Source organism: Ciconia boyciana, chromosome 20, assembly GCF_034638445.1.
Source record: "Ciconia boyciana chromosome 20, ASM3463844v1, whole genome shotgun sequence".
Classification (NCBI taxonomy): Eukaryota; Metazoa; Chordata; class Aves; order Ciconiiformes; family Ciconiidae; genus Ciconia; species Ciconia boyciana.
Window position 1 is genome coordinate 8,386,174 of NC_132953.1, and position 23,091 is coordinate 8,409,264.

A 23,091-nucleotide genomic window follows, 5' to 3' on the forward strand; every position below is an offset into this window, starting at 1 on the left:
AGTGGCTGTAAAGGTAGGACAGGCTTATGTGAAAACTGCCTTTGGAACGTCGTGAACTGGGATTACAGGCTTCTCGGGATATTTCCATTCTCGCTGGAGCTCTAGAGGCGCTGCTTCTTGTCTCCTGCGGGCTGGGAAGCGTCTCAGTCCAGTCTTAGCGTTGCAGATCCAAAGGGCGCGGGGATGCAATGATTTGAGCATGAGCTTGTGAAGATGAGAGAAGAGAGGTTGCAGATACTCTTAAAGGCTTGGCTTCTGGTTGCTGTAAGGGGCTAGGTCGTCTGCTAGGGTGGCTCTGTCTTCGCTTCCCTGACCTAACCCTCTTCCTGTCCTCCCTGCGTAGGGGATCGGTTGCTACATGTTCCGCATTGACGACTCCGAAGTGGTGGATGCCACCATGCACGGGAACGCGGCCCGCTTCATCAATCACTCCTGCGAGCCCAACTGCTACTCCCGGGTCATCAACATCGATGGCCAGAAACACATTGTCATCTTCGCCATGCGCAAAATCTACCGAGGGGAAGAGCTCACGTACGACTACAAGTTCCCCATCGAAGACGCCAGCAACAAACTGCCCTGTAACTGCGGCGCCAAGAAGTGCCGGAAGTTTTTAAACTAGAACTTCCGTCAGCTGCAAGTGAGCCCTGAAGGGCCTGGGGCGAACCAAAGCTTCAAGAGAATCCCTCCCCGGCCGTTCAGACGGGACAGGGAGGCCAGAGGCAGGAATGAAGATCAGCTGGGCTCAGGGACCTGACTGGCGGCTGCGTTTCTCTGTCAGAGTCCACATCTTCATGTCTCGCATGCGCACACTTACCCTTGTGAAAGACATGGGCGACTGGAGAAGATCCTCGGCGTGATTATGTTTTTGCTATTCTCATTTCCCCCCGCCCCCGGTGTTCGTTTCTCAGCGTGGGGCTAATTAGCGGGAGAGGGGAGGGGAGGTCGGCCCGGGCCCAAGCGTGGCGGGGGCGATCGTGGGTCCCGTCCCTCTGTCCCTCTCTGTCTCTCGGCTCAGAGTGCTGAACATGGAGTTCGCCGCCGCCGCCTCCTTTGCGGGCCGGGCTGTGTCAGCAGTTCGGCAGCACAGCATTTGAGTGAGCTTTCCTCCTAGGGAGAGAGGCTGCACCCCACCAGCCAGCTACCCCGAGGGCTGCTGCACGCGCGTCTGTGGTTCCTTGTGCTCTGCGTCTGCAAAACACTATTTGCGAGTTGGCTGGCGTACCGCGTGGCACGGGGGGCCTGGCGCGTTGCGTGGGTCCGGCTTGTCTGGCTTCATCTAGGAAGGCCGAACCGGGGAGAGCAGAACAGAGCAGCCCGCAACCGGACTGAAGAGGGTTTGGCTAGCGCTTCGCTCCGAAATCCCTGCCCGAGTGCAGGGGAATTCCTGGCATTCTTTGGCAGAGAGAGGGCTTGTGCCAACAGTCACCACGCTGTAAATCTTTGCGAGCAAAGGCTTCCTTTCAGCAGTACCCTCCCTCTCTGGCTTTGCAGGAGAGTAGTAGTCCTTTCCCCGGTCCCGTCTCCAGCAGCTGGCTTCCTCCTCTACCCAGCGAGCTGAAGGTGCTTCCAGCCGGCGGTCTCTGCCGCCATGGAGCTGGTCCGAGGGACAGACGTCTCTAGGGAGAGATGGGGAGCGAGAGCCGGCTCCGGGGTTAGCTGCGTACCGCTGTAGAGCAGGAGCTAGGAAGGACTTGCGTGGAGGCTCCCACGGGATCCGCTCTGCTCAGCCTCGGGCCGGGTGGGGAGACGAAGGAGCCATCCTGTAGGCAGGCGCCTGTCGTGGTCCGTCTTCCGGGTGTAGTCGCGTCGTCTTCCCCGAAAGGCATGGGAAGAGGCACCAAAACGGAGCGCGAGTTCTCCGCAAAGGCAAGGCCAAACACTACCCAGCCGCGTCTGCGCCGTGCAGCATCCAGAAACGCATAGGAAAGAACGCGGCCATCGGCACGGTTGCGGGTGCGGTAGCCGAGGAGCCGAGCTTGTTTGGAGCGAAGCGAAAGACACTATCGTCCTGGTTAAAGTAGCGTGAGTCCTCCTCCCGTTCGGGTCTGCTCCGCGCCTCCACCACAAAAACAGAGAAAGAAGTGAAAAGCCCCAAGCCCAACAGATGACGACATTGGATTTTACTCTGTTCTGTTTACAGTTTAGTATTTAAGGTTTTATAAATGTAAATATATTTTGTATATTTTTCTATGAGAAGCACTTCATAGGGGAAAGCACTTATGACGAGGCTTTTTAAACAGTGGTATTATCCTAATTTAAGAGAATCTCTTTTTAATGATTTTTTTATTTTCATAGGACGGTTATAGGAAATACCTGGCTGGGCACAGTCTGATCCTTTCTCCGGAGACGGGGGGGGTACACTTTATTTCTTTTTCTTTCTTTCTTTCTTTTCTTTTTTTTTTTTTTTTTACACTTGTTCTGCCTTTTTGATTTCAGTAACTGTTTCCAGGAGGTTTGGCTGGACCTTGAACTTTATTTACCCATCAAGATGGGGGCGGGAGGGAGAATTGCCCAGCTGAGGAGGAGTTTGACCCTGTCTGAAGGACCATCCGTGTCCCCAGGCAGCAGGCGTGGTTCTGCCTTGCCCTGCGCGCCGGCATCCTCTGTGTATTTAAAAAGGAAAAAGGAGAGAGACCTGGCCCTCGATACCTCTTTTGCTGGGAGGCTGCTCCGGGGCACGCGCCTCATCCCGCAGGCTCTCTCTTGTTGAAGGCAGATGAGTTTTTCCGTGGAGAAGGGAGCGCAGGAGACGGCCTTGCTTTTCCGAGCTGTCTCCGGGGGTAGATCGGCCACCGTTCTGGGAGCCGGCGGGATGGAGGGCTGCTCTGAAATGGCATCAGAAAGGGACGGGAGCGCCCGCTGACTCCCCAGTGCTCGTGGTGGGGCACCCCGAATCCGCACCCTTCGGGCCCTGAGACCTCTTCCTCTGACCTGAGAACGAAACGCGGCGCTCGGAGGGTCGGGACCTGCCGGTTTCCTTTCGCTATTGCACTGTGTGGTGATTATTTGGTGATAACTGTTGAAAGAAAAGTCGGATTGACGCTGCGTTTGTTACTGAGATGATTTGATGCACTGACAGTTTGGGAACGCACATACCTTGAGGAGGCCAACGAGCGCGTGCCCGGGGGATCTCGGCCCCCTGTCCCCGGGCGCGGCCGCTCTCGGTCCTTTTCCTCCCCGTTGCTGACGGCAGTGCGGGGGAACGGCCCTCGCCTCACGGCGAAGCCCGTGAATTTCTCGAGTAGCTCGGCTCCGCTGCCTTTTCTCTCGCCCGCGCTGCTGCCGCGTCCCAGTGGCGGAGGACGGGTCCGTTCCTCTGCCCGGGAGCCCCGGCTGGGAAGCGCTGCCCAAAGCCACCCCGCGTTGGGGAAAGCGGGGAGGAGGGCTGGGGGAACGGCGTGCCGCGGGAGCCCCCCGAGACCCGAGCGCCAGGCGTCTCTCCTCCCGCGAGGACCGGTCGAGCCCGCGGGTCCGGCCGGCTGTCCGCTCTGCTGCTATACCCGTCGCGGCTGCCTGGGCGGGAGCCGCTGTGGCCAGTGAAACTGTCTGTACCCCCGGGAAGCTGCGCTGCGCCTCGCGGCCAGCCCGGGCCCCTGGGGACGAGCGGTGGCGGGGCAGGGAGAGGCCGTGGCAGCGAGCGCCCGGGCTCGCCGCCTGCCGCCCCTCCGGCCTGTCCCGCCCGGGCTGGCGGCGAGCGCGGCGCGGCTTCCCCGTGTATGAATGTATATTTTATAAGGACTGACGCCGATCACGGTATCTGAAAATACTAAGAAAAAAAGGAACCTTCGGGCGTTTATTTTTCTTTGTACAAACCGACGTGGTTGTTTTTTTTTTAAAGGAAAAGCGGGTCATTGCAAAGGGCTGGGTCTCTTTTCTTTCTGGTTTTCTTTCGTTTCAAAGCAATACCAGGTTCTTCAGCGGGACGGTCTTTGTGCAGAATCATGCCATTCAAACCCATACTACTGGTCCACTCTCGACACTCACAAGGTTTTTTTATAACTATAAATACGATATATATAGGAACTAATATAGTAATGCACCGTGTAATGAAGCCTAGTTCAGTATCGGTCCATGGCTTTTAATTCTCTTAACACTATAGGTAAGGATTGTGTTACAGTCGCTAACGACGGCCGGGACGGCCGCGCCGCGCGTTCCCTGCCGGGCGGGGGCTGCCGGGGAGCCGGGAGCGGGCGGCTCGGCCTTTCCCGGCCCTTCTTGTTACCAGTCAGTACTTGTACAACTTGGTTATTCCTTTTCTTCCTCTCGTTTTGGTTCTGAATGTTGGGGTACCACCTGCATATAGGGAAAAAAAATGTGCTCTGTGCTTTCCTGGTCTCTTTTTAACGAGGTACAGTAGCTTTGTCTATCAACCGAGAACTATACTTGTGGTGTTTCTTTTATTGAACTTAACAGTCTCTTTAGTAAATACAGGTAGGTGAATAATTGTTTCAAAAAAAAAAAAAGAAAAAAAAAAGCTCTGCAAAGGCAAGGTTATGTTCTAGAAATACGTTTCTTGACAACTTATCATGTATAACAAATCTCTTCTTTTTTTTTTTTTCTTGTGTTCTTCCAAGCTTCTGGTTGGGTTGGTTTTTTTTTTAAAAAAAAAAAAAAAAGAGGAAACGTGTCTAAAGTACATCAGTGTTAATTCCCTGTCACAGGGAAGAAGGAAATACTTTAATAGTTTAAAAAAAATGCTGAAAGCTCTGCAAAAGACTGAATGTAAAAATAAAAAAGTGTACATAGTTGTAAAAAACAAAAAAAACAAAGGAGTTTTTAAACATGTTTATTTTCTATGCACTTTTTTTTATTTAAGTGATAGTTTAATTAATAAACATGTCAAGTTTATTGCTGCACAGGGTTGCTCTCGATTTCTTCTTGGGGGTCGAGGCACTGCTTCCCCCGTGCTGCTGCTGCTCCTCCTGGAAGCTCCGGGGGTCCCGGTGGAGAGGCGCTGGGCCCCGGCTCACCGTGGCCGCTGTGCACGGGTCACCTTGGGAGCCGCGGGTCTTCCGGCAGCCGGCCGGGCGGCGGGGCCTGCTGCCGGGCGGGGATAGGACGGGGAAGCGTGAAGCGGGGCTGGCAGCGTGAACATTAACCTGCCCGAGGCCGCCCAGCGGCGGGGGTCTCGGCACACGGGGCGCCATGGCCACGGCGAACGACAGGGCCGTCCTGCAGACCATCTTTAACCCCAGCACCCCTTTTGGGGACATCCCTGGGCTGGACGAGGAGGAGGAGGAGGGCGCCCGGGAGGAAGGTGAGGCGATGCCCCGTCGCGTTCTTGCTGGCAAGTGGCAGCGGGGTCCCTGTGCCGCCGCGGGCTGGGAGCAGCCCCTGCCCAAGGCCGGACCCCGGCGCCCTGCCGGTGCCCGCTCCCACCCCGGGGGTGTCCCGGTGCCGGCCGCTGCCCCGGCCAAGGGCTCCCCTTCACGCCGCCGCAGGGGAAGCCTTTGCGCCGGAGCTGCTGGAGCAGGTCCGGGAGCTGGAGCTGCAGGGGGTTTCTGCCGCCGAGTCGGGAGACGTGAGCACGGCCCTGGAGAGGTTCGGCGAGGCCATCCGCCTGCTGCCCGAGCGTGCCTCGGGCTACAACAACCGGGCCCAGGCCCTGCGGCTGCGGGGGGACGTGGCAGGTGAGCAGCGCCGGTGCGGCCGGCGGCTGGGCGGCCCCTCGGTAGCCCCAGCCCGCCCCGACGCCTCTCTCCCCCCGGCCAGGCGCCCTGCAGGACCTGGATGCGGCCATCCGCCTGAGCCGGGGCTGCGGCCGGGCCGCCTGCCAGAGCTTCGTGCAGCGCGCCCTGATCTACCGGCTGCAGGCTCGCGAGGAGGACGCCCGGCAGGACTTCGAGCGAGCGGCACGGCTGGGCAGTGCGTTCGCCCGGCGGCAGCTGGTGCTGCTGAACCCCTACTCGGCCCTCTGCAACCAGATGCTCTGCGAGATGCTGGGGCGGCTGCGCAACCCCGGCGGCACCGGCAGCGACTGAGACGGGCAGGAGACGGGCAAGGCAGCGCGTGGGCCAGGCAGAGCCGTGCTCCTGGGGTGGCCCAGGTGGGCACGTCCTGGCCACCAGAGAAGGTCCATCTGCGGTGCCAGAGGTCCCGTTCCTCCTCCTCCCGGCTGACAGCCAGGGCCGGGAAGCACCGAAGTGCCGTGCCTTGCCTTGGCTCTGCTCCACCTCCAATAAACGGGCTCTGCTTGCGGCCTTGCGGGCGGCTGTGGCGTTATTCCCGCGCGTGCACAGCCCCGCTGCGATGGGCGGCCCTGCGGGGGCGAGGCTGGGCTGAGCCCCCGCCATTAAGAGGGGAGGCGGGGGGCATGGGGACGCTCATATGGCCTCGCCGGGTGGTCGCTGGCCGCTCTCCCGGGCGCCAGAGCTGCAGCGGGGCCGGACGGGCAGCGGGACTGACGCTGCCGCAGCGGCTGCGCGCAGCGTCGGCCCCGCTCGGGGAAGGCGGCTGCGGGGGCCCAGCGAGAGGGATGCTCGCAGCCGTGCCGGGGACCGCCCCTGCGCCTCATGCACGGCCCTGCGTGCCGGGGCCCAGGCGCAGAGCCGCACTGCGGGCTAGGCTGGACGCGGCAGCGGCGATGCTCCAGGTAAGGTGCAGCCTGGCCGCATCCTCCGGCCCCGCTGCGTGCCGGGATGCCGGGGCCCAGCGCGGGGACGGCCCCGTGTCCCTGCTCCAGCTGCCTCTCTCCCAGCGCTGAGTGCAGCCGGCGTGCCATGGGGTGTCCTGGGGGCTGGCCAGGGGCTGCCCTCACCCGCCTGCTGCTGCTGCTCGGTGTCCCGGCGCTCTGCTCGGCAGGTGAGGCTGTGGTGGGGTCCAGCTCACGGCTCCGGCAGTGGGACTCCGCTGCGGCTCTGACGCGCCGCGGGCTCTCCGGCAGGGCTGGGGGAACCGAGCCCCACCATCGATGGGCAGCCGCTGGCAGTGTGCACGCTGCGGGAGGAGGAGAGCCATGCCTTCACCTGCCAGGCCCCCCGGCCGGCCCCCGGTGCCGTGCTGGCGTGGTACCTCGATGGCCGGAAGCAGGAGGCGAACTGCTCGGCCGCAGGCACTGCCAGCACCCTCACCCTCACCGCCCGGCGCACCGACCGCGAGCTCAACTGCTCCCTGATGGACCCGGCCTCTGGGGAGACCTACAACGCCTCCGTCCTCCTCGACGTGCAGTGTAAGGTCCGCAGCGCCAGCCCTGCTCGGGCCAGAGGTGCAGGGAGGAGGGCGCGTGGGGCTGCTGCCCAGCCGGAGCAGGACCGTGACCTGCACCCGTGGCAGCCGTAGCGGGGCAGCGTCTCATCGGTCCTGTGCAAACACGGCTGATGGGTGCTCCTGGCCCCTGGCGAGACAAATCCTGCTCCCAGGCGTGCTGTCCCCGTCCCTGGCTCCCCCCCCGTCCCTCCTGCTCATCTCACTGCCTGCGTTTGTTGCCCAGATAAGCCGGAGATCCTGCGGGCAGATGCCCGCTACCAGGAGGTCGAGGGTGCTGGGCTCCTCCTGGTGCTCTTTGTGCTGGTGCAAGCCAACCCACCCGCCAGCATCACCTGGGTGGACCAGGACGGGCACGTGATGGCCAACACCTCCGAGTTCCTCCTCCTGGGTGCCACGCGCTACCCGGGGCTGGCCAACCACTCGCTCCACGTCCACCTGGGCAGCGCGGCCGGCAACTTCTCCGTCAGCGCTGCCAACAGCGTGGGCATCACCACCGCCTCCCTCCTGCCCCCAGGTAGGTGTTGGGGGGGGGGCGCGGAGCAGCGGCCCTGCGGAGGGGTGCTGAGGGGGCCGCGCTGCCCGTGCAGGTCTGCTGGATGCCCGCGTGGAGCTGCCCCTCCTGGGCGTTGCCATCGGAGCAGCCCTGGCCCTGGGCGCCCTGCTCAGCCTGGGCTCCTGCGCCGCCTGCCTGGCGTGCCGCCGGGCCAAGCCGGTGCCAGGTAAGGGGCGAGCGGGAGGGAGCAGCCCGGTCAGCCGGTGCTCCCGTTGCAGCAGCTCCGAGCACCCGCAGCCCTGGGGTGCGCATCTGCCCCGCCAGAGCCGGTCCCTCCCGCCCGACCTGCGCCTCGGCGACCTGGCGCAGGAGGCCAGAGGTGAGACCCCCAGGTGCCGGTGCAGAGGGACACACGGGACCACAGGTCCTGCCTAGGCTAGATGTCCCGGCTCTCACCCCTTTCCTTCCCCGCAGCTTCCCCCAAGGATGCGGGAGCCAGTGCCAGGGGAGAGGAGAACTCCCTGCCGGGGCTGGAGAACTCCCTGGTCCTCAGCAAACTCGGTGAGGGGGCGCAGGCGGGCGAGCAGCCCTGACACCGTGCTTGTGGGGATGCCGGCCTCCGAGGCTGCCCCAAAAGGCGATGGCAACGAGCTGTCTTTGTCCCGCAGGTTTTGTCCAGCTCCCGCTGTCCGGGCGCATCTACAAAGTGCCCAGCGTGAGCAGCGATGAGATCTGGCTGTGAGACGCGGCGTGGTGCCCGAGCCAGGGCTGCCCGGCCCCAGGTACGTACCAGCCTCCGGAGAAGCGCAGCCGAGGGTGCCGGGGAGGCCGTGCTGGGTGGCGGGCACCAACCAGCCCCCGGCTATACATTAAGCTACACACTGCACGTCTTGGTAGCTGCGCCGTTAGCCAAGGCACGTTTTTAGGTAGCCCATACACTTTATAAGTAGACTATTACAATCAAAATGCATCAAAGCTGTTTCTAGCCAGACTCTGCCAAGCTGCTAGCGCTGCGATTCCTCCCGGGGTAAGGCCAAGCACCAGCCTTGCTCCGTCATCCTCACTGCCCCTGCCAGAGCTGCGGCAGACGGGTGGGCAGGCAGCGTGGTGGGGGCTGGTGAGAGTCGTCCCAACAGCAATAAACTAAGCTCAAGCGTCTGTGTGGTGCCGCGCTGGTTATTTCTCCTTGGCAGCAGCTAAGGGGCTTGAGAACAGAAAAAGGGGCTCAATAACGTGGGGCAGAGGAGATTCGAGATCCCCAGATCAGACCTTGGAACACACTGGGCAGATCCGAGCGCTGTGGCTGAGGACAGAATTTATTCCCGCTTGCGACAGCGCTCACAGCACGTGCTTGAGGAGCCTCTGCTCTGCAGCGGCCGTGGCACAGGGAGCCTGTCATTGGGAGGAGCTGGTTTAATGCTGAACTGCTTGGGGCCAAGTCAAAAGCGGAGCGATTAGGCAGCTTCTGCAATAAACGCGATGAGTCAAGTCCTACTCTGTGAATGCAGAGCGGCTCAGCTGGGCCTATAAAACCAGGGAGGCTTTTGAAGTGCTGTGCGTTGCTTCACTAAAGGCTGCCTTAGTCAAATCTCGATGTCCAGCGGCAGACGTTGATCCAGGAGATGAGGGTTTAACGTGAAGCTTCAAGTAAAGCTTAGCACTTCCGCATCTGCCGCTTGTGAAGGGGGGTTGGATGGCGGGCTCCTGCCCTTCTTCCCGTCTGCCAGGGGCTTGAAATGCTGCAGGGGAAAGAATGCGTTAGTGCAAAGATTTGACTCTTGGTAATTTGAGTACACGCATGCATCTGAAAGTGCAAGCCGCTTCTGCTCTGTATGAGCTGTGCGCTCAGCAGTCGCCCTGACTTTGGTGGGAAAAGCATTCTGGGCTTATGCCGGATCGTTAAGCAACGCGGCACCCCAGCTCTGTGGCACATCAGAGGCTCCTTGTGTAACATTGAGGTACTAGGGAAATGAGAAGCTTAGAAAATGTGCTTTGGACCCCTTTATGGCGGCCTACCAGCCCTCTACGAACACCCACAGCACAGCAAAGCCAAACGTAAGGAGAGCAGCGCTGCAATACTTCCAGCTGGGTGAGCGGTGCCTGCCCAGAGTCGCTCACCTGCGAGTTCTTGAACTCCGAGTAGAGGGAGAAGAGGACGTGCAGAGGCTGGATCCGACTCTTGTACACGGGGATGTCCAGAATGGCTACGAGCGAGAGCAGAAGTGCGTGAGAGCGCCTGGGCTGCGCCGCCCTGCCTGGGGTGCCGTAAGTAAAGGCTGAGCTTCCCACCGCCCCCGATTACTTGGGCCTTGCTCATCAAAGACCCCAGGCGCCTGCGTACAAGAGTCTGCTTCCGACTGAAGGCAGCAGAGAATGATCTTGACTACTCGGGGCCGAGCCCGCACCTAGAGGTCTCCTGCTTTAAGCGAGACAGTGCCAGGCCAGCAGCACGCTCGTGTCTTCAGCACGGTCTCCCCTGCTTACCACATATCATGTCGATGTATTCGGGCAGCTCGCAGTTCATCTCCGCAGTCGGGAGGCCCACCTGGAACAGACGGGGCGGTCAGCTCTGCTGCCCCACGGCAGGAGCCCGAGAGCAGGCGCCGACCTCGGGCCGAGCGCAGAGGCGACCCGGGCAGCAGCCAGGAATTCAGGCGTTAGGCTGCTGCCCCGTCTTCTGGTAAGTAGGAACAAACCTGAGCGGGCCGGGCTGCGGGCAAAGAGCTCGAAAGGGAACAGGAACCCATGGAAGGTGGTTTCTAACACCGTGCACTGAGCTAACTACTTATCGTTCGGACAACATACCTTTCCCAGGAGCTCCTCAAATTCCGGTGACCATTCCTGCATGAGGGTCTCAATGTCGGGCATTGGCCTGCCAGGGAAGAAAAGAACATGGACTTCAGGATCACCCGCAACTGAAATGGCTTCCTACTGCCAGACCGCTGTAAACGGGACAGCCTCTGGCCTAACCAGCTGAGAGAGATCTGCACATCTGCTGAGGGTCAACGCGGGCATTTGTATTTATCCAAACAAGCCGAAGCTTGCTAAGTTGCAAGTTCTGCACACTAGCTGTTAAACTAATTCAAGTTACGTAGGGAAAGAGAAGTGGAGGGAGGGAAACCGAGTATCCTGCACACAGGCATGCCCTGAAAATCGGCACGTCCTCTCCCTCTCGGAGATATTTTGATAGCTTTACTCAGCGCTCCTAGACTTTGCTACCAGCCTCCCGCTGAGCTGAGCTTACGCCGTACGAGCGTGTGGGGAGCCGAGCTGACGTAACGGCTCACCTGGTGTAATGGACCGTGGCAGGAGGTTTGCAGCGGTGCAGTTCGCTGATACTTTCAATCCAGCTGTCAATGGCTTTGGGGTTCTTTTCTGCGTTCTCCAAACTCTTCACTTTTATCTGCTGCTAAAACCAGAAATAGAAACCTGGCAGCACTTCGGGGTGTTTTGGGGGCTTTTTTGCAAAGCCTGCGTTCGCTCCTGATTAACCATGCGTTTTCTCTTTCCTAGTTGCACTACACCAACTGATTTCTGCAGACAGAAGAGCAGCTGGGAAACAAAACACGGAGTAAAACCAGGTAGTGACAACCAAAAGGAAGCAAAGCTTCACCTGAAGGAAACAGATCCAAAGTCTGTACCAAGACTTGCCTGAAGCCAGGCTTAGATCCGTTGCGGTTTAAAGCTACAGATTAATGAGAAAGGGTAGTTTTTTCAGCTTTCAAAGCCAAGTTATCGGTTGTGCTGCAGCACTATAGTCACAGAGACAAAAGTAGGAGTGAAAATGCAATGGTTTTGCTACAGCCAGCACGCTGCAAATGCCTCCTCCCTCTCTGCGACTCACTGTGATGTTGTGCTGCTTGGAGTTCTCTGTCAGCCAAAGGGAGAGCACGGTGGGATCCGACTGCTTGGTCGACGGCTCGTCCAGGACCAGCAGGCCAAGGTTATCAGGCTTGCCGTCGGGACGGGGAACCTGCAGATAAACGGAGACCCTGTTTTCTACAGGAGTCCCGAGCAGGGGAACTTGGGGCTGTTTTGTACGGTTTAAAAATCAGACCCTAAAAGGAAGTGGTAGGTATGCTCTCCTGAATAGGAGTTGTTACTACAGCGGTACCTGAAAAGCACAAGGTGTGGGGCAAACGTAGCCCTCGCCCCAAATTACGCATGCGCTGTCGGAGAGGTGGCTGAACTGCTACTGGGTGTAGCTTCCCAGGTCTCTAGAACATTATCTCTGACGGCACAGGGCGAGGGTGCGCACTGCTGCAGGGCCGGGCCGGCCTCTGGTGCCCCTCTCGCACCCACGCCAGGTTCTGTTTCGGCTCGTGTGGCCGGAGGTAGAAGAGGAACCTGAAGCAATGGTACCTTTAGGAACGCGTCGATGTCTCCAACTGCAGGAATAAAGTCTGGAATGAAAGGCTGCAGTTTGTGCTCAATCTCTATCGTTTTGGGAGTGTACCTGGAAAAAAACCAACAAGACAGCGTGGGTGGCTATGAGCTGTCCTGCAAAACTGGCCACAACAACTGACTCACAGGAGAGCCCAGAGCCGGGCTAAAACCCCTTCGGCTCACCTCTTGATGTACTCAAAGAGTTCTTTGATTTCAGAAGATACTGGCAGGTAGTCATAATCTGCTAGGTTGAAGTCGCTAAAGAAAGGAAGAGAAATGCAGGCAAAGATTAACGCGTGGTAGGTTCCGTACGAGCAGGAACTGGGACCCAGCTGTGCAAGACAGTCGTGAAGGAAGCTGAAACACGAGGTAGTAAGTCCTCTCTTAAAAGGCCTCCTTGCACACGAACACCGCTGTTGGGCCTCCCAGCCCAAAAAAGCACTTCAGCGATGGACCAGTTGCTCGTGATTATAGAGACATGCCTAGGGGCTATTAAAGGCGGATGAGCGATCGGCACACAGGCAGTCGTCGGGGCGACAACTAGGGGGTTTAGTAGTGGTTTTAGGGTGGAAAACAGTGGGAAAGGAGAGGGATTAGCAGGAGACGAGGATGTGTTTGAGATGTTCCTTCTCTTTCTTGGGCAGCCGCTGCCAGCCAGGGCTGAAGGCGCGACAGGAGCCTGGCTGAGCCCTGCGGTCCTTCCCAGCTGAGCCCTTCCTTGGTGCAGCGGCGCCGGGCACGGGGAGCATCCCAGGAGCCGCCCAGGGTGGCCGCAGTTCGTCACACGAAGCAACCTCTTTCCTGGGCCAGCCGGGTACGAGGAGGAAGGAGCTGCCTCTCCCGCTGCCCACGGCCATGCTCGCCCCCGCGGGACGAGGAGCACACCGTAAGGGCCCATACGGCACCCACCGGGCACCGGACCCCGGCTCCCCCGGCCGGTGGGGCCACTCACCCCTCCAGCGCAGCCCCGTGCTCCTCCGAGTCGTCCTCCGAGTCGGTTTCGGAGGAATCCTCCTCCTCCTCCTCCTCCGAGTTGTCGTCGTCGTCATCGTCGTCCTCGTCCTCGCTGAGGGCGGCGGAGGGGGCCGAGCGGGCCGCCGCCTCCTCCTAGGCGAGAGGGACCGGGCCTCAGCGGGCCGCCCCGCCCGCCCCGCCCGCCCCGCCCGCCGCCGGCCCCGTGCCCACCTTGCCGCCGCGGCCCTCCTCGTCGCTGCTGCGATCGGCCGCCCCGCCGCCCGCCCCGGGCAGCCCCGGCCGGCGGGAGCCCCGCGGGCGGCCCGCGCCCCCCGCCCGCGGCGAGCGGGCCCCGGCCGGCCTCCCCGCCGCGCCGCCCGCCTCCTCGGCCTCCGGCAGCTCCAGGCTCTCGTCGTACGGCTGGTTCTCGACGAGCCGCGTCTAGGCAGAGGGGCGCGGTGAGGCCCCGGCCCGGCCCGGCCCGGCCCGGCCCGGCCCGGCCCGGCGCCCGCCGCCCCGCTCACCTCCAGCGCCCGCCGCTCCGCCATGCCGCCCCGCCGCCGTCGCCATGGCGACCCGCCCGGCTCGCTCGCCCTGGGCCGGCTAGAGCGGCGCGGTCTCCGCGGCGCCCCCTGGCGGGAGGGGCGGTGGCCGCCGCCCGCCGGTCCGCCGCCGGGGCGGCCCCGCCCCGCCCCGCGCGCCGTGCGTGACGCCGCTTCCGGCTGGGGACGTGGCTCGGCGCCGCCATCTTGTGGGGCTGCCCGAGGGGACGCGGAGCGCGGAGGGAGCGAGCGCGGAGCCCAGCGCCGCCGCCGCCGCCATGGTAAGGGCCGGCCCGCGGCCTGCCGCTCGCCGCTGCGGGGCAGAACGGAGCTTGGGGAAGCTCCCGGTGCGGCCCCCGCCCCTCCCCGCCCCGGCTCGTAGGCCCGCCGCTCGCCCAGGCCCGGGCGCAGGCCGGTGCCGGAGCCCCGTGGCCTGGCGGGGCAGAGCCGAGCGCCGTGGCGGTTCCTTCTGCGGCCCGGGGAGCCGGCGTTGGGGCCGGCAGCCCTCGGGGGGCGGCCGGGGCGCGGCCGGGGCGCGGGCACGCCGTCCCTGCCCGCGGCCGGCTGAGCAGGGCGGGCGCGGCGGCGGAGCACGGCTTTCCGCCCCGCGGTGCCGCTTCAGCGGAGGAGCCGGTGGCCGCAGCCGTAGGCGCACGGCGCGACGCTTGCTCGCAGGCGGTTCGGGGCAGCGAGGCCGTCCCCTCGGGTGCTGGCTGCGGCCGGGCGCAGGCCGCGGCCGGCTGCTCCCGTGTGGGTGCAGAGCATAACGCTGTGAGCTTTTTTCTCTCCGAGCTAGCCCGGCTCCTTGTCGCCCATCCGCAGCGTCGTTTGGTGGCCGTCTCGGTCAGCAAGGGCTGACACGCTGCCCCGTGAAAGCGTAGAGCTGTCTGCTCACGGTGCCCCGGGGATCCTTGGTGCCGTCCGGTTCTCTTGCGCCGTGCTCTGAGTCCTGTCGGGGAGTGCTTACGGAGAGGAAGTTTGTTTCTGACCTGTGAGTACTTCAGGATATGTTTGTCCCCCAGTTGTCAAGCTGCAGAGCCCCAGGGCAGCCCAGAAAGAGCCCGGCACTCTTAGCGAGGCACCCACAGAGCGCTGGGGCTGAGGTGGGGCTTGAAATCGGTCTATTTGAGAGTTTCTGCTACTTGCCTCGTCGTTAGACAGCTGTTAATAACGACGGTTGGGGATTTAAAAGATCTTAAGCACAGAAACTGCCTTATCCCGACAAAGTTCATTGAGAAGCTGCTCTTTGAGAGAGAAATGCAAGGAGGGAGTCTGGCTAGTCTGAGAGGACGAGAAAACGTAGGCTGGCAATTGCCTTTCCGCCTTCTTATTGTTGGTGTGATAACATCTCCAAAACGCCCAGGAGAGTCATCCAAGTGCTGCGATTAATATAGCTGTCCATATTTTATTAACCTGGCTCTACTGTAAATGTGGCATTGGGAAGAAGTGGCACGTTTTAAAACATTCCTATATTTAGTTGTAAGCTGTGGCCAGACTGACAGAAAACTCAATAACCCAGAGTCTCGCCTAAAGCATTTCGGGGGTTTGTCACACCTCTGCGTATGTAGGAACGGGCCGATTCGCCGCGTCTGCCGGACGGGAACACTGAGAGCTTTCATTCGGGATAACACGGGAACAGAAAGCGGACTGGAGAGAGGGAAAAGCAGAGGTGGATCTGCTCTAAGAGTAGTTCGGTTCCTGGCGCTGGTCACAGAAAAAAGACTTAAAATCATGTTTAAGGAAAAGCGGTTGACTGCGCGGTACGCGTGAAGGTGAAACATAGTCGGAAGCGGCCCTTTCTTTGAGGGAGTCACGCCGCGCCGGGCTCGCCGAGGCCGCGTGGTGTGGGAGGCCCGGCTAACCAGCGCTCGCCTTCTCCGCAGGTGCTGTTGGCAGCGGCCGTCTGCACAAAGGCGGGGAAGGCCATCGTCTCCCGGCAGTTCGTGGAGATGACTCGGACCCGCATCGAGGGGCTGCTGGCGGCTTTCCCGAAGCTGATGAACACGGGGAAGCAGCACACTTTTGTGGAAACGGAGAGCGTGCGGTACGTCTATCAGCCGATGGAGAAGCTCTACATGGTGCTGATCACTACCAAGAACAGCAACATCCTGGAAGATCTCGAAACACTCCGACTCTTCTCTAGAGTGGTAAGGGTCTGTCACTGAACGCAGAGTTCGCGTGCGTGTAGCCCGAAACGGTGCCGTTGTAAGGGAACCTCTTGGTGAGCTGGTGCTGAAGCGCTGCCTGCCTCCACCTGGCAGCTTGATTCTCCAGAGCCTCTTCCTGACCTGGAAGTAAGCTTCGATGTTTCGGTGGTATTTTTGAACTACACATCAAAAATCCTTGGTTGCATTTCAACTGGTGAGTCCAAAGGGTGATGTCGTACATTTAGCACTAAATATTCTCTGTATTTTTAAGATAACACCCATGTTCCTTCTAAAAATAATGTGACGTTACAGTATGTGATTGTTTGAAGTACAGCACTACTTTCAATGCATTTCTAAGCAGCAAGTTTGTGCAGCTCTCTTCATGCAACCGAAGGATCTTCAGGAAATTCCCTGGCCTCAGTGTGTGTCGAGGTTCCTCCGAGTTAGCATTACAACTAAGCTAAGGGGTCCTATAAGTATCGTAGTGTAGAAAAACTAATAATGCGAAACTTCATCTTCATACGGATACTCCTTTAAAGTGTTTTCCCCTCCCTAACTAGATCCCTGAATATTGTCGAGCTCTGGAGGAGAACGAAATCTCCGAACACTGCTTCGACCTGATTTTTGCCTTTGATGAAATTGTTGCCCTGGGCTACCGTGAAAACGTAAACCTGGCACAAATTCGGACCTTCACAGAGATGGACTCGCATGAAGAAAAGGTGTTCCGAGCTGTCCGAGAGGTGAGCGGCAATAACTGCAAGCCTGGTACGGCGGGGTACCCTCTCTGGGAAACGCTGCTTTGGTTTTTTTTTATACAAAGGTGTTACTCCACTTTGATAGGGGTCATAAAATTATTTTGCTTTCCTGTAAACTAAATGCCCATCTCTTCTTTCCTTTTTCTTTGCAAAGGGTTTATGAGCAAATGCACTTAGTTCCTGCGCAGCCTAAGATTGAGATTGCAGAGCCCCGTCAGCCTCTTGTCTTTTGTTTCAGACTCAGGAGCGCGAAGCAAAAGCTGAGATGCGCCGTAAAGCAAAGGAATTGCAGCAGGCCAGGAGGGACGCGGAGAGACAGGGCAAAAAGGCACCCGGTTTTGGTGGCTTTGGTAGCTCGGCCGTGTCTGGGGGCACGACGGCAGCGATGATCACAGAGACCATCATCGAAACGGAGAAGCCCAAAGTGGCACCAGCGCCTGCCAGGTAGGTGTACAGTAGGGAGCACAGCTTCCTTGGAGCCAGCAGCGGCTGAAACCGCATGCCCGCACAAAGGCTCTCTAACGCGGGTTCTTTGTCTGCGTAGCCCTCCCGCGCAGTTACTGTACAGGTAGAGGTTGTCGTGCCTTTGTAAAGCCTCCCCTTAGCTGTGCCGATCGGCGTGTGTCGACCTCTGAGCCGTCAGTGTGGATGCTCGTAGGCCGGTACATGTTGCATGTTCTTGAGACCCCTCTTTTATTATTGAAGAGCGTTTGCGCTGTGGACCACAGTAGCATCCCATAGCCTCTCTGGAGTCTTTGAGGGGCAATGGGCTTCTCAATTTGCATGAGAAAAAGAGGTCCCAGCTACTGGTAGTACTTGGAACAGAATCCAGATCTAAATTATAACTCGGCACCCTACAGGTAAGATCATCAGTTTCATGTGCATTCTCCCCAAAAAAGGCTGAATGTTGTATTGTTGGGATAGGCGGGTTACAACGCTAAGATAACTGAGGAAGGAGGAATCTTGCTGTGAGCTGACTTGGAGATTCTTACGCCTTTTGTTTAGGCCTTCAGGTCCCAGTAAAGCCTTGAAACTTGGCGCTAAGGGGAAGGAGGTGGACAACTTTGTGGACAAGCTGAAATTGGAAGGAGAGAATATCATGACTTCCGTAGGCAAGCGCTCTACGGAAGCAGCCAAAGTTCTCGCTCTGCCCGTTAACGTGGAGAGGTAGGTATTGCCCCTGCCTTGAAAGCAGTCTTCTCACAGCTCGCTCTGCGATGCACGTGGTGCTTTGTGAGCTGGCTTCCTTGTTAGTTTTCAGAACAGGCTTTTTCCTGCCGTTCAGGTCCTGCGTGCTCGCTCGGCCTGTTCATTTTAAAAGATGGAGGGCAAAATCTTGGAAAGCACAGCAACAAAAAACCAGATAGCTGATTTGATTAGGAATCGCCTTGACTAAAACGGGATGTACAACCACTGTTTAGCTGAGGTTGGGAATTTTCCTATGCCTTTTTCCCAGTGTTTTGCCTTCAGATGAGTTAAAATAGCCGCCATTTTTCCCGTTCCCCAGACACAAAGAGTTCCTGCCTTATTGCGGCTTCGGATGGCAGCATTCTTGGCCCATTTTACGTGTAGCAATTCAGAACCTTTTAGTGCTGTGAGCCACGCTGCTGCACGGCAGAGGGGTTTGGAGTGAACAGCATGTCGAGATGCCAAATCATTGCTGTTTATCCAGGCTTCCATCCGTTGCGGGCTCGTATCTGTGGAGCCGCCTGCCCCCGAGTTAACCTGTCGGAGCAGCCGTAGCATCCGCTGTGCCATCCACGCTATTCCGCTTGGGGCCGTCGTGCTCTTGGGAGCACCTGCTCGTTACACGTAGCCTGTCCTTGCTGAGCGCTAATCTCTCTTGTCTTGCCTGTTAGATGCCAAGTGCCGGACTTGAGATACCTGCTTTTTTTTCTGTCTGCCTAGTGTGCATATGAAAATAGAGGAGAAAATTTCCTTGACTTGTGGCCGTGACGGAGGGTTGCAGAACATGGAGCTGCATGGCATGATCATGCTGCACATTTCCGATGAAAAGTTTGCACGGATTCGCCTGCACGTAGAAAATGAAGACAAGCGGGGAGTGCAGCTACAGGTAAAGCCTCTCCGGTGTCCCGTGCTGTTGAACATGCCTTTGCTGCTCTCCAGGGCAAACTCTTGGAAATACTCGAGCGTGTTGCTGTCCTCTGGTCTTGTCCAAGCCTTCTCAGCAAAGGCGTTGAAACCGGGAGTAGTTGCTGCAGACGTTACCGCAGCACAAAGGCAGGGCCAGCTCACGCTCAAAAGATTGAAGTTCACTTGAGAAATCCGGTCTCGTGCGCTTATCCTTCTCCCTCGGAGCCTTATCTGTCCAGGAACGCACGTCGGCATGCCATCTGATCTCGCTTGGACTTTGCAGCAGCCTGGTGTGCTGCTTGGTGGTGTTTATATGATGCGAGCTTTAGTTGTTGAGCAGGAGTGTTAGAATTAACTTACTGTGCCGATGAGGCATTAATTTATTATCTGGAAAGCCGTTTCTTCTCGGGGTCGCTCGTGTCCTGTCGCTGCTGTCTCCGAGACAGTTCCTGGAGCCGGAGCCCTTGATTGCAGTCAGTGATAGAAGCTCAGAAGGTTCTTAGAGATACTTCCTCCCCTTTCCCCCTCTCTGTTTGTGTGACCTTACTGAGCCCTGGAGATTGTGCTGCTTTGATACGCTCTTTGCTTCCTCCTCCTCCTCGCCAAGCGCTTGTCTATCCGTAGCTGGCTGCAGGTCTGCTTATACAGTAGGAGGTTCCTTATCAGCGCCTCTCATAAGCGAGTTCCTAACAACACTCCCACACGTGCTGCTTCAGGTGGAAGACGAGATCAAACCCAGTGCTGACGCCTGTCTTTCTAGCGTAACTTGAACATTAACTTGCAAAAATCCTCAGCTTCTGAAAAGCTGCTTACGCTTGCTGTTGGGAAGAGAGAATATTTCAGTCGAGTTTGGCTGCTGTCATGTATATGCGCTAAGGTTGCTGAGGGAGGTAGTATTTCTCTGGTTTCAGGGTGTTCTTCCCAGCAGCATTAGGTTGCTTTTTCCTCCAGAAGAATGTCCATTGTGGGTCTTGGGGATGGTCTTTGAGATTTTCAGAGTTGTTGAAGTTGTTCTCTGGGTGTCGGCCCAGGGTGTGCCTTGCTAGAGTTGCTGGCACAGTGGCAAGTGAAAATGGTGGCGGTGTGGATTCGTAGCGGATCAGCATTTCCTGGAAGGAATCCTGGGTTGATAGGCAGCCGTGCTCCAGCTGGGCTTCTGAGCAAGGACCAAAACCCATGTGTATTTTGGCAGGGAAAATACTCTGGGATGCGTAGGCCTGTCTTGTTAGAACCCACATTACCTACATACGGTTCTCTCCTTAGGCTCAGAGTTACAGCCTGGGCATGTGTTCCCCTTTCAGACTCACCCAAACGTGGACAAGAAGCTCTTCACCGCAGAGTCGCAGATTGGCCTGAAGAACCCAGAGAAGTCATTCCCTATTAACAGCGACGTGGGCGTGCTGAAGTGGAGGTTGCAGACCACGGAAGAGTCCTTCATTCCATTGACGAGTGAGTGCCAGCGTGCATCGGGGGGCTGGGGTGGGACAGGCTGAGGTTCAGCCGTGGGCTGCCGGCGGCATCTAGGCTGCCTGGAGTGTGGCACGTTGCGAGGCGTTGGAGATACCGTGTGCCTGCCGTTGGATAGTACCTGTTGTTCTCGGCAGCGCGCGTTTTCCATAATGCTCTTGAAGAAAACAAAAAGTGTTTCTTAAAGTTAGAATTCCTTGGGGTTGACTTTGCTGTGCTTTTCGAAGTGCGTCACCTTTTGAAAGCCCGTCCCGTGCAGAAAGCCTGCGCGGTTCAGCATACTGTTTCTGTGCCCTCAGTTAACTGCTGGCCGTCAGAAAGCGGGAACAGTTGTGATGTTAACATCGAGTACGAGTTGCAAGAGGAGAGCCTGGAGCTGAACGATGTGGTCATCACCATCCCCTTGCCGTAAGTAACGTTCCTTGTCCGGGCAGCGCTAACAAGTGCCGTCCCGGATCCCGTCAGTTCCTTCCCCTCTCTGGTTTGCAGTCTGGCCGCACCGACGGGCTTGACGAGCGATTTCTTAGCTCTGTGCAGGTAAGCCATTGTAGCTTCTCCTTGCCTGCTCTAGGTCTGGTGTCGGCGCCCCAGTGATTGGGGAGATCGATGGCGAGTATCGCCACGACAGCCGGAGAAATCTCCTCGAGTGGTGCCTGCCAGTGATAGATGCCAAAAACAAGAGCGGCAGCCTGGAGTTCAGCATAGCGGGGCAGCCGAATGACTTCTTCCCCGTGCAAGTCTCCTTCATCTCCAAAAAGAACTATTGCAACATACAGGTACGGTCGCTGCAGGCGTGGTGGCACTCTTGCCTCTTTCAAGCTGCCTCAGTCACCCGCTGGCTCAAAACGGCCGTGCTGTGGCGTGTGGGCCCTGCTGTCCCGCTTCGCGAGGGCTTAGGCGTCGGCATTCACTTGCCTCTGCGTTAGCCAGATTCGGGAGCGGCAGCAGGCAGCGCTGGCAACTCCAGCTTCCCAGAGCTTGCCTGCGGTTTCGGTTGTGCCTTCGTGCCTCTGAGCCATCATTAATTCCCCTCAGGCTTTGTTAGAGCATCCATCAGCTGTCCAAGCCAAAATGCTTCTCGGCATATGACTGTCTGTCTGTCTGTCCCCGCTGAACTGTCGCTAGTGACAGCTGCCGAACTCCTCGCAGACCGCTTTCAGCAGAGACACAGTTCCCGCAGAAAATCATTCCCCTCTGTTCAGGTTTCCTGAGAACAAAGATCTTCCTTTCAGGGCTGACTTGCGGTTCGAAAGCGCCGGGTCGATTCTGTCCTCGCGACCGTCCTGGCGTCAGAAGGCGCCGCATCGTCGCTGTGGTGGGGAGTGGCGTGCGTTCGGTGCCGAGCTAACTGCGCGTGTTGTCTCCGCAGGTTACCAAAGTGACCCAGGTAGACGGGAACAGCCCTGTAAGGTTTTCCACTGAAACCACCTTCCTGGTGGACAAGTACGAAATCCTGTAATGCCAGCCGTGGGGAATCGCAAAGGAAGAAAGTTTTAAATTAAAAAAAAAAAGAGGCCGAAGTTTATTCTGAATGTTGGGAATGCCGCAGCCCCCTCTCTGCTAAGACGCGTGGCTCTGTCTGCCATCTGCAGCGTTCCTGGGTCACAGACATTTTTGGCAGAGAATTGACGTGCTCCTGGGGGGAAAGGCTACAAATTTCTTTGGCAGATTTTTACCGACCGGCAGAAGCAAGATCTCCGCAGAGAACCTGGCTTTGACACGTCCCCTTCTCCCCTGAAGATGACCGGAGCTCAGTCCCAGAGCCTACCAGACGTCGTTTTCTTTTCTGAAGCGTCCCGCGCCGTTCCGTTGTTGGTGCTGCCATTTTAATTTCTCCTCGGCCTTCAACTCTCGTTTCCGTTGATGAAAGCAGGCATTAAGAGAACATGCGCGGGGGCGCCTTGCTTCTCTGGACCCTTCCGTCTGGTAGAAGCGGAGCAAGTTGGCCTCGCTTCCAAAGGTGGGGGGGTTGTGGCAGGGGCGTGGGGTGGGGAAGATGGGGCTCGGGGCTTCGGTCCTGGTGCCCCACACGGTTACTGCTGTCTCTCCAGCCCTGCGGTACAGCGATGGCCCTACGCCTGGGCTCGCCTCTCGGGCTCAGAGAGGGCTCCGAGGTAGCGCAGGGTGCAGCTCTGGATGCTCTAGCTCCTGCTGCAGGGGGGGAGAGCGTCTGGAAAGGACGGTCCCGTGCATGGGCTCCCTGTCTGCTGCAGCTGCTCTTGGGCCAGGCTTTGGAGGGGGTTTAATTTGCTTAGAACCAGCTGGGCCTTCCCAGGTTAGATTGAATTCAGTTAGAACCTTCCTGGGGGCCCTTTCAGTGTCGGGGGAGGTTGAAGGCTTTGCCTGCCTGGGTGCAAGCAGCCGCGGAGACTGGGTTCCTCGGCCCGTGTGTCAGGACCTGTCCCAAAGTAATGTTCTTCGGAGGAAATTACTTGCCTCATCTCGCAGAGCTGTGCTCCCCTCAAAACTCATCTCGCCTGCGTGACTCGGGGCCTGTTGCTGACTCCTTAGCCGGCCACCAGCGAGGTCTGCGGGGGAGCGCAGGATGGAAGGCAAATGCCCTAAAAAGATGTGTAGCGTGCTCCCGAGAGAGCCCGGCTGCGGGAGCAAGCGTGTCTCGGTTCCCGCGGGGTCCCCTGCCAAAGAAGTTCGTGGTCTCTCCTCTGTCGGCAGCAGCCCGGAGGAAACCGGCCCTGACCCTGTCCTGGGAGGGCGGGAGAGCAAACCCCCTTCCCTAGCCAGTTGCTTCTCTGTATGATTTTAAAATGGAGTCGAGGTTAGTTCAAGCATCCAAGGAGCTTTTTTTTTCCCCCTGAAAGTCGCTGGCGGGTAATATTTCCACCCTTTTTGTAACCCTGTACGGCCCTGGCCTAGGGCATAGAGCACATTCCGGTGTACACAGAGAATCCCGAGCCTTTAATCAAATAAAGAGTATTGTGGAAGGCACCGGCTGCGGGTCGTGGTCCTGCAGCGGCGGGGCCGGCCCCGTCCCTCCGCCCCTCGCTCCCTCCGCCCCTCGTCCCGGCGGGGGCGGGACGGGGCGGGGA

The 23,091-nt window shown here is 58.6% G+C and overlaps 5 protein-coding genes across 11 annotated transcripts in view; 4 read left to right on the forward strand and 1 right to left on the reverse strand.

Annotated features, from left to right (window-relative positions):
- The window catches only part of KMT2A (lysine methyltransferase 2A), a 49,966-nt gene extending 45,116 nt beyond the window's left edge, over positions 1 to 4,850 (forward strand). For all 4 annotated transcript variants that reach the window (XM_072884364.1, XM_072884365.1, XM_072884366.1 and 1 more), the window contains exon 36: positions 344 to 4,850. In XM_072884364.1, coding sequence (XP_072740465.1) covers positions 344 to 619 — 276 coding nt within the window. In that variant the 3' untranslated portion in view covers positions 620 to 4,850. The remainder of the gene's footprint in view (positions 1 to 343) is intronic.
- A 295-nt stretch (positions 4,851 to 5,145) lies between these two features.
- TTC36 (tetratricopeptide repeat domain 36) lies at positions 5,146 to 5,981 on the forward strand. The gene is made up of 3 exons (XM_072884377.1): positions 5,146 to 5,291; positions 5,344 to 5,630; positions 5,713 to 5,981. The coding sequence occupies exons 1-3, from the start codon at positions 5,146 to 5,148 to the stop codon at positions 5,979 to 5,981; spliced, it is 702 nt and encodes a 233-aa protein (XP_072740478.1).
- A 291-nt stretch (positions 5,982 to 6,272) lies between these two features.
- Positions 6,273 to 11,549, forward strand: TMEM25 (transmembrane protein 25). Its single transcript, XM_072884372.1, is given in 8 exon segments — positions 6,273 to 6,592; positions 6,698 to 6,845; positions 6,847 to 7,168; positions 7,430 to 7,720; positions 7,794 to 8,078; positions 8,174 to 8,260; positions 8,368 to 8,481; positions 11,213 to 11,549. Coding segments are annotated over 7 exon segments (1,287 nt in total). The 5' UTR covers positions 6,273 to 6,512; the 3' UTR covers positions 8,442 to 8,481; positions 11,213 to 11,549.
- On the reverse strand, positions 8,600 to 13,712 carry IFT46 (intraflagellar transport 46). Of its 3 annotated transcripts, none has more exons than XM_072884374.1 (11): positions 13,564 to 13,712; positions 13,271 to 13,480; positions 13,038 to 13,192; positions 12,269 to 12,343; positions 12,062 to 12,155; positions 11,544 to 11,672; positions 10,987 to 11,105; positions 10,505 to 10,571; positions 10,184 to 10,244; positions 9,818 to 9,903; positions 8,600 to 9,438 (listed from the first exon to the last, which is right to left on the reverse strand). In XM_072884374.1, exons 1-11 carry the CDS (start codon positions 13,585 to 13,587, stop codon positions 9,343 to 9,345), a joined length of 1,116 nt encoding a protein of 371 aa, XP_072740475.1. In that variant the 5' UTR covers positions 13,588 to 13,712; the 3' UTR covers positions 8,600 to 9,342. The 3 variants fall into 3 exon arrangements, with proteins under 3 accessions (XP_072740475.1, XP_072740474.1, XP_072740476.1); XM_072884373.1 differs by having other exon boundaries at positions 8,601 to 9,438; positions 10,987 to 11,108; positions 13,564 to 13,711; XM_072884375.1 differs by lacking the exon at positions 13,271 to 13,480 and having other exon boundaries at positions 8,603 to 9,438; positions 10,987 to 11,108; positions 13,564 to 13,709.
- Positions 13,713 to 13,719: 7 nt separating this feature from the next.
- On the forward strand, positions 13,720 to 22,990 carry ARCN1 (archain 1). 2 transcript variants are annotated; one of them, XM_072884370.1, is made up of 11 exons: positions 13,769 to 13,862; positions 14,378 to 14,572; positions 15,465 to 15,728; positions 16,289 to 16,468; positions 16,722 to 16,927; positions 17,489 to 17,650; positions 18,392 to 18,557; positions 19,879 to 20,026; positions 20,344 to 20,452; positions 20,616 to 20,820; positions 21,414 to 22,990. In XM_072884370.1, the coding sequence occupies exons 3-11, from the start codon at positions 15,531 to 15,533 to the stop codon at positions 21,501 to 21,503; spliced, it is 1,464 nt and encodes a 487-aa protein (XP_072740471.1). In that variant the 5' UTR covers positions 13,769 to 13,862; positions 14,378 to 14,572; positions 15,465 to 15,530; the 3' UTR covers positions 21,504 to 22,990. The 2 variants fall into 2 exon arrangements, with proteins under 2 accessions (XP_072740470.1, XP_072740471.1); XM_072884369.1 differs by lacking the exon at positions 14,378 to 14,572 and having other exon boundaries at positions 13,720 to 13,862.
- The last annotated feature ends 101 nt before the right edge of the window (positions 22,991 to 23,091 follow it).

Bases quoted from the DNA above. Each gene is read 5' to 3' on its own strand.
- TTC36 (XM_072884377.1), top strand. From the start codon at position 5,146: ATGGCCACGGCGAACGACAGGGCCGTCCTGCAGACCATCTTTAACCCC. The intron at 5,292-5,343 runs GTGGCAGCGGGG...CCCCTGCCCAAG, and splicing joins CGTCGCGTTCTTGCTGGCAA to GCCGGACCCCGGCGCCCTGC. The intron at 5,631-5,712 runs GTGAGCAGCGCC...CCCCCCGGCCAG, and splicing joins GCTGCGGGGGGACGTGGCAG to GCGCCCTGCAGGACCTGGAT.
- IFT46 (XM_072884373.1), bottom strand. From the start codon at position 13,587: ATGGCGGAGCGGCGGGCGCTGGAG. The intron at 11,673-12,061 runs GTACCATTGCTT...GTTTATCTGCAG, and splicing joins ACATCGACGCGTTCCTAAAG to GTTCCCCGTCCCGACGGCAA. The intron at 9,439-9,817 runs GTGAGCGACTCT...TTTCCCCTGCAG, and splicing joins CGGAGTTCAAGAACTCGCAG to CATTTCAAGCCCCTGGCAGA.
- ARCN1 (XM_072884369.1), top strand. The intron at 16,928-17,488 runs GTAGGTGTACAG...CCTTTTGTTTAG, and splicing joins GTGGCACCAGCGCCTGCCAG to GCCTTCAGGTCCCAGTAAAG. The intron at 18,558-19,878 runs GTAAAGCCTCTC...TTCCCCTTTCAG, and splicing joins AGCGGGGAGTGCAGCTACAG to ACTCACCCAAACGTGGACAA.